This window comes from Gekko japonicus, unplaced genomic scaffold, assembly GCF_001447785.1.
Source record: "Gekko japonicus isolate JY-2015 unplaced genomic scaffold, Gekko_japonicus_V1.1 scaffold954, whole genome shotgun sequence".
NCBI classification, from domain to species: Eukaryota; Metazoa; Chordata; class Lepidosauria; order Squamata; family Gekkonidae; genus Gekko; species Gekko japonicus.
In genome coordinates, this window is record NW_015170304.1 from 142,427 (window position 1) to 154,856 (window position 12,430).

Consider the following 12,430-nt stretch of genomic DNA (forward strand, 5'->3'; position numbering starts at 1 on the left):
AAGTTGAAAACATGTGGTTGGTGTTCCTTAAAACTGAGTCAGCTGCAACGGAGCAGCCTGCCCTATCTGAGAAGCCTTTTGCAAATTCCACCCGGGGCATCGTTCTTGGCTGCCGTTTGCCGATGCGAGAAATATCTAGAAAAATCTGACTGTCAGACATGAGCTCCAGCAGCCCACACACTCCTCAGCAGCTTCCACAGTCTTAATCCACCCTGTTCCTGATTATGGATCAGCAGCTCTGCGGCGCGCTGGCCTGTCCCTCACTGCCCGCACCCAGCCTTGAAGCCTTCTTGCTCAACCCCAGCAGGATAATTGCTATGCATCGAGGCTCACAGCAAGCAAAGCAAACCGTTGAAATGGAACAAGAAATAAACTTCCAATTAGAAAGCATAGATGGAGAAGGAATCGTTCTTTTTGAGCTCTCAGAAAGCCAAATGAAGCCCAGGATTGTTTCAAACAACTCAAGGTGACTTACAAGGATACCACACACAAAAAAAATATTTTTAGAGGCACAAATATTTTCAGATACACTCCCCATCACATACAGTGTTAGCTCGCCTCTAACTGGAAACAGAATTAGATTGTTCATTTCCTAGCAGTGTCAGAGCATCCTTCCCTGCACGCAAAAACTGCAAACAAAAAGTCATTCAATGTGGTGCAAAGAAAACACTATCTTCTCTAATAACTTTCCTTCTACCTACTTATACACAAGGTATTTTGCAGGCTAAGAGCTGCTGCAGGGGAAAAAATGATGTGGCAGGTGTACCATTCCTGAGACTGTAACTCTTTAATCTCCAAGTGGGGGAAATCACATAAGCTCCACTCATATTCAGCGCTACATTTAGACTATGAGTTTATGGGAGTTCCAAAAAAAAAAAAAGGCACATCGGCTGTTTTCATCCCTGGAGCTGGCAAAAGGCTGAATGGAACTCTTGCCAGATCTTGTTAATGGCCAGCCTGCCTTCCACTGACTAGCCCGGGTTCTTCTGGCAAATGTTGGTTATTTGAAAAACACCCATTAGTTCTCGCCTAATGCAGACTAAAGTAACAACCACAGACACAAAAAGAGAGAGCATCTCTCGTCCCAATGATCCGTATTCTTGACAAGGAGATATTGCCAAGATACAGATCACATTTTTACCCGACACTTCCTTCCAAGAGTCCAGGCTGGTGAACTTAGCTCTCCTATCTGAACTTCTCAGCTACCCCATGAGATAGGCTAGGCTGACGGTGTCTAACTCAAGGTCACTTAGTGAGCATCACTGAGGAGGGAGTGCTTCAACTCGGGTTCAAACCCACTGTAACTACTGTATCACACTGGTTCTCCATGAAATGACAAAAAAGTCACTAGCCCATACACATTTTCTCTCTCACTTTCCCACCTGCTCAAACACATCAGACAAAAGACAAAGGAGCACCCATGCATCAGAACTGTACAGACGCACCCATTTTCACAAGTCCACTTGACCACACATCGCCACATATATTGACTAAGTTGCACCATTGGTCCATCTAGCTCAGTACTGCCTGCTCTGTGTGGTATTTGCTCTCCAGGGTCACTAGCAAATAAAAGTCACCCATCATCTTCTGCCACGTATATTCCTTCTGAGAGGGTAAGGATCTCCAAAAATCAGGGTCCAGTGCAATAGAAACCTTGTCATCTTAGTAGTATCAACTGCTAGCAGTGATCATTCAGATGAAGATGCTGTGGATTGAACCTGGGATCTTCTACATTCCAAGCAGGTGCCTTACCAATGAACTACGAGCCCTCCAAAACTTGCTTTATACAAAGCCAAACCATCAGTCCATCCAGGCCAGACATTCAGCTGCTCTCCAAGGCCTGCATGTGCTCCCTGAGGAGATTTCTGAGCCACAGCCCCTCTCACTAAATGTAGTTCCAGACTCCGGGGAGTACAAAAGAAGAAGAAAAAAGAGGAAGTACTTACCGATGTGTATAAGTATCCTTCGCTGTTCATTGCTAAGTACAATTTTGTTTGAACGCCTTGAATCGCCACCACTCGTAAACCCACGGGTATGAGGTTAAACAAAGCTGCAGGCAAACCAAGTAAAGAAAGTTAATGTCTTGATGCTTTGAAAGCATCATCACATTTTCCATCAAGGGTCATGGGCTTGATTTTTAAGTTTAAATCCCCTCTCCCATCTGTCACATGATCCTGTACCCACCTTGCTTAGCTTCTGAGATCTGACAAGACTGGGCTATACCATGCTGCCTTCTCTCCATGACCGGTATGAGAGCTAGTAAGACTTTGCTGGTTTTGATTCATTTGCAAGGCTGTGCTGTGCCTCTGAAAGCATTTAGGCTGACCGTGGCTGGCAGAAGCCTTCAGACTATTCTACTATCATTTATCTGTTGCTTTTATGCCCCATCTTTTCTTCCATCAGCTTCAGCAAGGTGGCCTTATTATGTGCCAGGCCGGATCCTGGGCCCTATGGTCTACTGTGAATTGTCTTCGAATGTTTAATTTTTTTTTAAATTTAAAAATCCTCCATAGCTTTTGATGATTTGATTAGAGTGCTTCTGGTCTCTGTTAATCCATGCTCTATTAGGTATATTACTTTATTAAGAGTGTTGATGCCAGCCCGATATGTTACCATTTGTTATTTTATAATCATTTCATGCTTTGGATAAATGACCCTGAGGGCTCTGTCTCAGCAAAAAGGCAGGATTGACATTGTTCAAGCAAGCAAATATACCAAATTATTCTTTTGCCCCATAAGTATGAATGGTTGCTATGCCCACCCGGGGGGAGGTAAAGCACTCCACTTAAGAACATCGTTATGAACAGTGGTGCAGTTCTGCAGTTTTGGGAATTTGGAACTAATGGTCTTCGATCAGGGGGTCCCAAACCTTTTCATTAATGGCAGGTACTTCTGAGTAATGAAAAATGTCCTAAGCTACTTCTCCTTACCCCAAGTATGTTAACCAAGGTTTCTTCTGTTTTAAGACTAGGAAGAGCACCGTAAATGAAGCTATCAGCTAATCAGCGCAAAGAAAAATCCTATGAAATAATAAAAAACAACTTTTTAAAAAGCCTAAAGCAGATCTTTTCACAATGTTTTCCTATGTCTGGGTTCTAGGGGATGTATGAGCTATTCTAGAGCTACAAGCAAGCTCCCGGTAGCTCACAGGCCACCTGTTGGAGATCCCTGTCTAAGATAGTAATATATAGTTCCAGGGCAAAGCTAGAGCCTACTTTGGGGGATCTTCGAAAGACCACATGAAGTGGGGCTCTAGAAGTCCAAAGCCAGGCAGTAATTACACCACTGACTGTGAAGCTGTCTACTGATTGGGTGGTGGTGGGGTTGTCCATAGAAAATTGACCCTTGGAAATGTAATTGTGCTATCCGCTTTTTGGCTGCTTCTCTACCCTGCTGTCGTAATAAAAGCTTCTAATAAAAAGGAAAGGAGGGTTATGAGAAGGCCTTCCATGAGGTATGACCACACTACCTTCTCTATACTGTATCATAATTTTAGAGCTTGGGCAAAGGGACAGGTATCTTTTCAGCCAATTGTGCGGTTATTATATAAACTTATCTTCTCAAATAAAAACTGGATATATGTTGTTCACATCGAGGGTGCAACACATTTTAACCCTTCTTTTCACCCAATTCATGCATGTTTCTATGCAATACAGACCCTAAATAATGGGCATACACCCCCATGTCCACCTCCTTGAGGGTGCCACCATGGATTAATTCAGCACTTGAAGGCTCTCAGCTGAACGCCTCTAAAAGACAATGCTGAAGCTGGCATCAAGCAATACGCAACATTCATCATCAGTGGTTCTTTCAGTGATACCTGTTATTATCAAACATGCATGTGGGAAGCAGCCAAAAGACCTCTTGGGCAAAGAAGCCTGGAATTTCTGCATCAGGGAGAAATGGAAGACTCTCTAGCCAGTGAGAAACCACAGGGTACCATTTGCAGGAATATAGCTCCTTCTGGTTGCCTTGAACAGAGGAGGAAGGTGCTAAATTCTGTGGGATTTCTAAGTGTGGTAAGCAATTGGAGATTTTAACACACAATCTTAAATTTAATTGCACCTGTCTTTTAGAAAATCATATGATTGGGACAGGTAATGCCAACACAAAGATGGAAAAGGAGAGGGCCCGAACTGATCCTAAAGTAGGGATGCCAGCCTCCAGGTGGGACCTGGGGACCCCCTGGAATTACATGATCTCCAGACTATAGAGATCAGTTCCCCTGGAGAAAATTGATGTTTTGGAGGGTGAATTCTGTGGCATTATACCCCACTGAGGTTCATGTCCTCCCCAGGCTCCATCTCCAAATGTCCAGGAGTTTCCCAACCTGGATAGGCTTATTATTCCCCTGGAGGGGGTTGTCCACTTTTAGGGCCCCTGATCTGCTGGCCTGGATCCGGTTAGCGAGGGAACCCCACCCCCAAAGTCTCAGGATTGCACCAGTGTACCCGGTGCAATGACATCACCTGGAGGCGACGCCATCGCGCTGGGCACGTTGCGGAGGGGGGACGGTGCCCGGCGCAATGACATCACCTGGAGGCGATGCCACCACGCCGGGCACGTTGTGAGGGGGGACGGCGACGCTTGAGCACTCGGCCAAAAAACTCTATGGTACCATAGAGTTTCTGGCTGAATGCTAGAGCATCCCCATTGTGACGTGTCTAGCATGATGACGTCACTTCCAGGTGACATCATCATGGCCCGCACACTATGTACACACACCAGAAGATCCCAAGGAGGAGCCAGGAGTCCCCCACTGGCAGAAGGTAGGCACCTGGCAACCCTAAACCTGGATCTGGCAGTCCTACCCCTCCATCTCCTGCGGGTGGCCAGGGAGGACTTGGCAACCCTATGATACCACTAGGGACGTGGTCATTTGATTCAGTTCGCAGACCTGTCCGCTGCTGGCAAAAAAGATGTATGTATGTTTTGGGGGGGAACGGAGAATGTCACACACAACCTAGTTTACCTAGGAATCCATTGCCACATGATGATGTGATGCCCAGTGGCATAAATTTGTACAGCAATCCAGTAGAATAAATATACAGCAGTTAGGGCTAGCCGTGGGCTCCTTTTTCTGACAGTATCCTGTTGACAACTTGCTGCCAACAACACCTAGTTGAATGTTGCCATCCCACCCTGCTCGCGAACACTCCAAAGCATCTGCGTGGCTGACGGCTATCACAAGACAGTGCTGAGTCAGATGAACCACGGTTCTCACCAGTAGGATTATGGAACATCTGAAGAGGAGTTTGACAGTAAAAACAAAACAAAAATAACTCCTGCAACCTCTTCCAACAAACCGTGTGCAATTTAATTTGGATTCTTCTATGGCGTTTTTTCACAGAGACAGCATCGTACAGACGCCACATGAGTAGCTGCATTAGGATGACTCTGGAGCTCTTCGTTTGCAAGCATATTTACAAGGATAGTTTTACAGGATTAGATATTTTGCCTCGTTTGATCAAATTCTCCAACAGTGAATTATGGTCTGACAGGCAAAGTCGCAATTAGTCTGATGTTTATCTGCAGAGGGTGATGGGAAGGAACTGGGGACAAAAAGTCCCCTTTGTGACATAAACATGATTCTGATGGATTTGTAATGGAGATGGTTTTGTTTCATTTCAGGTGAAGTGTGGGGGTGAGAAACTTCTCCCTGGCAGAGAATAAAAATCAAAATGAAATCCAAAGCACAGCAATGAAGCTCTCCAGATCTCCATGGAGATACCATTTGGACAGGGTTCCCCCCCCCTCCCAGACTGCCTCCTCTAGTTTATCTAGTTTTCAAGTGTTTTTCTGTGCCTCTCCTTCAGGGCCAACAGTAAACATGCATTCTGGCTAATGTCTTTTAGCTCCATCTGCCAACAGTAAACATGCATTCTGGCTAATGTTGCTTTAGCTCCATCTGTCTCTCTCTCTCACACACACACACATACCTCCTTGAAAAAACATCCATTGCTTTCAAAAGGCTATTTATGTGGACTAGGAGGTTCAGCAAACATCATCTAGCAGCTCTCCATTCCCAGGAGGGAGATACTCACTAAAGGTGCTCTCCTCCTCCTTTGTGCCATCGATAGTCCCGTCTGCTTGCAGCTGCAAGTGGTAGCCTTGCCGGCTGTACAGTTTCGTCACGATGCCTTTAAGCTGCGGCTCTGCAAGTAAACAGACAAGTTAAAAGACTAAGGTGGGAGCCCAAAGTCTGGTATGTGTTTCTGGATTCAAGGTTTTGGGGGTTTTGTTTTTAAGAGGCTTCTTTGCTTCTTTTGAGAAGAAGGGCCAACATTTGAATGTCGACAGCTGCCACTTAGGCTGAAGATCGAAACAGGAGCTTGAACAGAAGTTGCCATGCATGATCCTATTTCACTTAATTTGAGAAATACAGGTCATTTTCAAAACAAAGGCACAAACACAAAAATCTTTAGCAAGTGAATCAAAATTCCAGCCGTGCATTACATGGCTCAGGGAGCTAGGTTTGATCTCCATTAAGATTAGAAATCCGCCAGCAAGGAGAACATCTTGCGTTTTAATGAGCTGAGATTTGTCAAAGGTAAAAAAATGGGGAAGGGGGAGAGATCTGCTGAAATAGGAAGAATAAAATTAAATGCCAATCAAGAACCAAGCTGAAAGAAATGGTTAGTACCACTGCAGGTCTAATGAACAGCATAAAGAGATAGAAGCAATAAAATGTATGCTGGACAGGAAAAGGAATGGGTTAACGCCACGGCAATAACTGAGATTATACACAGGCAAATAGAGAGAGAGACAGACAGCTTATACGGAATGTCAGAAATTGAGTGAATATTGGCATTCACAGAAAATACTGAGAAATTCCAAAATCTAGAGAATACTGATTGTCAACATTCACTTCAGTGTTTCCAAACAGCGTAGAAATGAGCCTGGTTCACATGTGCAGCAGGATGAGGTGGCATAATGCCAAGGTTGTAGAGTGGGCCACATCACTTCTGAGTGCAGACAGGGAAAGCATCTTTTTGAATGCTCCCAGCTGAAACCTCCTTGTAAATAGAAAGCTAGCCGGGGGGGGGGGGGGGGAAGCTGGACTAGAACCCTTTTCCCCTTAAAAGGTTAGGTTTCTATCTGGAGCGAATCTGTTTAACAGGGAAGCACATTTAAGACTAGAGCCTGTCATTCAAGGTCCAAAAATGACATGCACCATTCTAGCACCCCAGTCTCCTGCAAGAAAAGGTAGGGTTGCCAATCTCCAGGAGGTGGCTGGAGATCTCCCAGAATTACAACTGGTCTCCAGACTACAGAGATTATTCCTCTGAAGAAAATGGCTGCTTTGGAAGGTGGACTCTATGGCATTATATCCTTCTGAGTCCGTCCCCCCCCAAAAAAAAACCCTGTCCTTCTCAGGCTCCAGAGCCCCAAATCCCCAGTAATTTCCCAACACAGACTTGGCAATCCTAGACAGGTCAGGCGTTGTCTTGAATTACCACCAGTGTTTGTGTGGATGTCACTGTTTATCAAATATTGAGTATTCACTGTAACAGATACACAGTGCTCCAGGGTTTTGGGGTGGGGATGCAGACACCCCCAGTGAGCTGCCTGAACGTGGACCATACAAACTGATAATTCTCTTGCATTCTCTTCAATCATCTCGCTGCCCTGTTGCAGTGAGAATTGGGATCCTCCTGGAGCCCCATCAAAGACCCAGCTATGCTGGAGCTGCGCATGTGTGCCTGCAAACACACACACTCTTTGGGGAACAAAATGGTGCCAGATTTGTTTCAGAAGCTGGGAAAGGAGCCACTGAGTCTCACCGGTTTCAAGTAAAGAGCACCACAGCTGTCATGGCAAGAGCAGCTTTCTAGGCAAGGAAAAACAGTCTTAAGAAGAGTCTCGAGGAGGGATGTTTCCTTCCTGAAAATGCCAACTGTACCACAGCCAAATCTACACCTCACTTCCAAATGGCTCAGGCGGCTTGCATCCTCCATGAGCCCCGAAGAAGGCAGCGACTGACTACCGCCACAGCCTGAGACAACAAACGTTTCACAGGCCATTCAAGAAGGAACAAAATGAAACACTGGGCTGCATCCTACAAAAAGCCTGGAATCGCATCCGACAAGAAGCCCGGAATTGCCAGGCATGCAGGCTGACCGAGACAAGCCTTTGTGCTAATTTATGAGCCTTGTCATACAATCATATTATGTTTTGTGGGGTGTTTTTAACCTACAAGTCAAAACGGAGGAGATGCTAAATCGGGAAGTTGTCTCTCCTTTTCTTTAATGTGCTAACAACAACCGTGCGTGAGGAGGCATGCAGCAGTGATGAAAGGCTTAGCCCCCCCCTATCCATCCACCCTGCATGGCCACAATCTAAGTCAGGGTCCCACACGCAGCTATAAGCTCGATGGCTAAAAGTCAGCTTACAAAGTTGCTGGGAAGTTCGTGTTCTCTGTCACGTCTAGTTTGACTCTTTAAAGGCTGGGTTACATGGGATGCCTGGCATTCCGAGGACAAAGCTGCCAGGATATATATATATATATATAAATGTTGCCAGGTGTGCAGAGCCTAAACGGAGATCAAGACGGTGGCATAAGGGGGAGGAGGGGCTTTAAGCCTTCTGTCCTGCCACTTTCCCAATCTGAAATGGCCCTGAGAAGTACAGAGTAGTGGTTGCAGCATGAGGCTAGGATCTGGGAGACTAGAACCCTTCAAGTCCCCATTTGGCCATTCACCTTACTGGATGACCTTGGGCCAACCACTTCCTCTCAACCTAACCCACCTTACAGGGTGGGTTTGGGAGGGGAGGGGAACCACGGGCACTACCCTAAGCTCCTAGGAGGAAGGACAGGATAAAAATAAGACAGATATTTGCCCAGTTGGGTCCTGGTATAATTTTTTAAAAAGGTGTTTCTTCTTATCAGTCCACCTAAGCCATAAGCGGTGTGCACAGGAGGTATTGGGGGGGGGGGACACACCTTATACATCAAAAACTGATCTTGCTGCCTCTCCCGTTGGAGCCAGTTCTTGGTTGTTGCTATGTTGTTTGCATCATCACCCACAGCTGTTCGAGTGTCAGACTAAGACAGTGAAGCCCTACATTCATCTTCCCACTCACCCATGCAGCTCAGTGGGGAACCTTGGGCTCTCTCAGCCTAGCCTACTTCACAGGGTTGTTTTGCTGGAAAAAAAATGTGAGGAGGAAAAGAAAATCATGCACGCTGGCCAGACCTCCGTGAAGGAAGGACTGGATAGCAACTAGATGGACGTCAAACTCACCACCTCTCTACAGTCTAGTTCCTAACAGCCAGCCCCAAAGCGTTGGCCTTTCCATGGTTTGGAAAGCTTGTCACCTCAGGACCCCGCGGACATTACATTTTAAGGAGGAAATGTGAGATGGATCCCTTTGGGGGGGGGGGTGAAAAACAGTGAACGTGACATATACCTTTGGAAACCCAAGCAAGAAGCAGCCAGGAACTGCTGTGGCTCCCAAAGCCAACATGCACATGCCTAAAGATGGGTCTTTCACCACATAATGTGTGAAACAGCATTTAGTCTTTCAGCAAGCAGATGATGAGATTCTAAGGCTTTGGGAATCTTTTTTTTTTTTTAAGCAAATTAATAACAAGAAAGGGACTTTGCCTCCCTTCTTCTGAAATGCGCCAGAGCATTTTGCTGCTTCCTCCTCCTCCTCCATCCACCCCTAGGCTTACTTGGACTCATACGCTTTATGCAGAATTCTTACAAAAAGCAAAACATTGATGGGAGAAGAGACCTAGAATGAGTGCAGAGATTCACTGAACGAAAGAGGTGGTGGTGTAGCCAGTTGGAGCAGAGAGAGCGGCTTAGAAATCCTCAGTGAGCCAAGTCACTACTCTCCAGCCAAGACTACCTCACAAGGTTGTTGAGAGGATAACATGGGACGAGATCATGCTATGTGGAAGAAAAGGGATATACACAATAGGGTTTCTAAATACTTAGATACAGTCAATATGGTGGGAAACTAATTTCCCCCAGAGTTTTATTCTCACCCCATGTAACCTGAGCAGGGGTGCTGTTGGGGAGGAGAGATCATCCATCTATATTTATGACAGAGACAAAATATGGACAGGGATGGAAATAAATACAGAGGAAATAGACAGTCTGGGGCAGTGGTTAGCATGCTGGACGAGGACCCAGGCTGGGATCTCGACTCCACCATGAATCTCACTGGGCGACCTTGAGACAGTCACCATCTCTTCACTTCACAGGGTTGTTGTGAGGATAAAAACGGGGGGAGGGAGGAACTGTGTATGCTACACTGACCTCCTTGTAGGAAGGACAGAAAAAAACCCTCAAGCAATAATAAATGGTATCCTCCAAATTATGTTTGTGGGAATCAAGAGGAATTAATCAGGGTGCACAACAAAAACAAACGTAAAATCAGAATGTCGGACAGATTGATGATTGGTGGCTATGCGTGCAGCAGAGAAAACAGAAGAGGCCTTTTGCCATCAAATTGATGGTGTTGGCTGGACCGAGAGAGAAACCAATCAATTGCTGGTCTGTGTAGGAGGGAAGCAGAAATCGACAATTGTCGTCAACAAGCAGGGACCTGTCGTCCTCTCCTCTGTAAAGCGCCGCCGTGCACACAGATGTCAGTGCATTAATAACAGAAAATCTGGGAGGCAGAGGAAGCCTGGCAAGTTGCAAGAGGGAAAAAAAAGTGTGTGTATGAAAAAGCTTAATGTACTTTCTATCCTGTCAGCATAGGCGAATGTGTAAGAAGCAGAGATCGAAACAAGCCAGCACAAAAACAATTTGTTTTGTGAGCACGGGGGGGGGGGGAACTGAGGCTCAAAAGTAGGTATATAAAAAGGTAGGACGGCGTAAAAGAGAAATGGGATTTGGGTGTTTAGGGAAACAGAAATTTTTAAAAAGCCAGTATGGATTTAGTGTGGAGGGCACTGGAAGTAGACCATGCAGACCCGGGTGCAAATTCCTACTCATTCTCATAGCTCATTCGGTGACTCTGGGCCAGTCAGTCTCTGTCTCTCTCTCACACACACTGTGTAGCCTACCTCACCAGGTTGTTGTGGTGATAAAATGGGAGAGCAGGTTGCATACTGCCCTGTGTTTCTTAAGGATAGGAGTAAAGCTTAAATAATGAATGGGGGGTTGGATGCCAAGAGAAACACAGTGCCGGGGTGTCCGCATGCATGTCTGTTTGAGGGTTAATCTCTACATTACATTTTCTTGGAAATGGAAAAGAACGTGGTCTTGTCCCCCATACATGGGAAGCAGACACACATTAGGAAATGGCCAGTCACACATCTAGCCCTGCCTGTTTGGACATCAGATGCTGAAACACGCACCTTAAGGGCACATTCACACATCACAGACGCCTGGCACGGAAAACACGTCTGTGCGGGAAACTGCAGAAAAGCTGTGCTGAGACTGTCAGTTGTGATGACCGTGCATACCAGTTGCATATATGAACATCTATGTGTGCAACGTTCATGCTGTAATATCCTACACAGAAGAAGCAACTTCCATGAAGGGAGGACCCTTTAAGCCCCTCAGGGTTTTCTCTGCGCATCATGCCAGGGTCCATCCAGACCAGCCTTGTGTTCCCCAAAGCCCTTGGGAGTTCACAAACAGGAGAGGGCCACAGGGTTCCTATCCTTACCCCCTCAGTCCACGAAGGTTCCACCAGGAGAGGGACCTCCACGAATCCCCCCCCCCACAAAAGCTAGAACCGGCTCCCGTCTCTTGGGATGGCGGGGCAAGGGACGGGGCAGAGCCTTCCAACCACAGCTTCCCACCTCAGGGAGGTGCCGCCACGAGGGAGCTACGAGAACGAAGCATCCTTTCTGAAAGCGCCCCACATCCCATCTGTAGCTTCACCCGCCGCAAGGTGCCCCCGCAGCAGCCAGAGGTGCTTCGGGAGAGGCTACCGCTTCGAGGCAGAGGACATGCTTTGCATGCAGAAGGTCCCGCAGGCTCACGGCTGGGCGAGGTGGCGCCGGGGAGTGCCTGGGCGGAGGGCAGCTCCTGCCGCTGCTCCTCCTGGGGTGTGCGTCCCACTAGACCCCCTACGCCCCCCCCGCCCCCCGCGGGCAGCCCACCTGGTTTCCTCCGCCGCCTCTTCTTGGAGCCGAAGAGCTTGACCCGGGAGAAGACGCTGAGCTTCTTCTTATCGGCGCAGCTGGTCTTGGTCTTGCTGGGGCTGCTGACACATTTGCAGGCGTTGGATTTCTCCCGCTCCCGCGCTTGCCTCTTCTGGCGGATCAGGGAGCTGGCGATGGCTGCTGCCATGGCCGCCACCCTGGAGGGTCACACGGCGGGGCTGCGGGGGCTGCTTGCGGGGGGAGCCCCCAGCATGCTGCTCTCGCCTCCCCGCAAAAAGAGCAGGCCGGGCGGCAGGCCGGCCCGAGTAACCCGGCGGAGCGGGGCGCGCGTGCGCTTCCTCGCGCGGGGGTGGG

The 12,430-nt window shown here is 47.4% G+C and overlaps 1 protein-coding gene across 4 annotated transcripts in view; it reads right to left on the minus strand.

Annotated features, from left to right (window-relative positions):
- FGF13 (fibroblast growth factor 13) overlaps positions 1-12,430 on the minus strand; it is a 270,713-nt gene that overhangs the window by 44,708 nt on the left and 213,575 nt on the right. For 3 of the 4 annotated variants that reach the window (XM_015417972.1, XM_015417974.1, XM_015417975.1), the window contains 2 exons: positions 6,045-6,155; positions 1,947-2,050 (listed from right to left, as the gene is read on the minus strand). In XM_015417972.1, the coding sequence (XP_015273458.1) occupies positions 1,947-2,050; positions 6,045-6,155 (215 nt within the window). Of the gene's footprint in view, positions 1-1,946; positions 2,051-6,044; positions 6,156-12,073; positions 12,351-12,430 lie in introns of those variants that run through there. The other variant, XM_015417973.1, reaches the window with a different exon arrangement.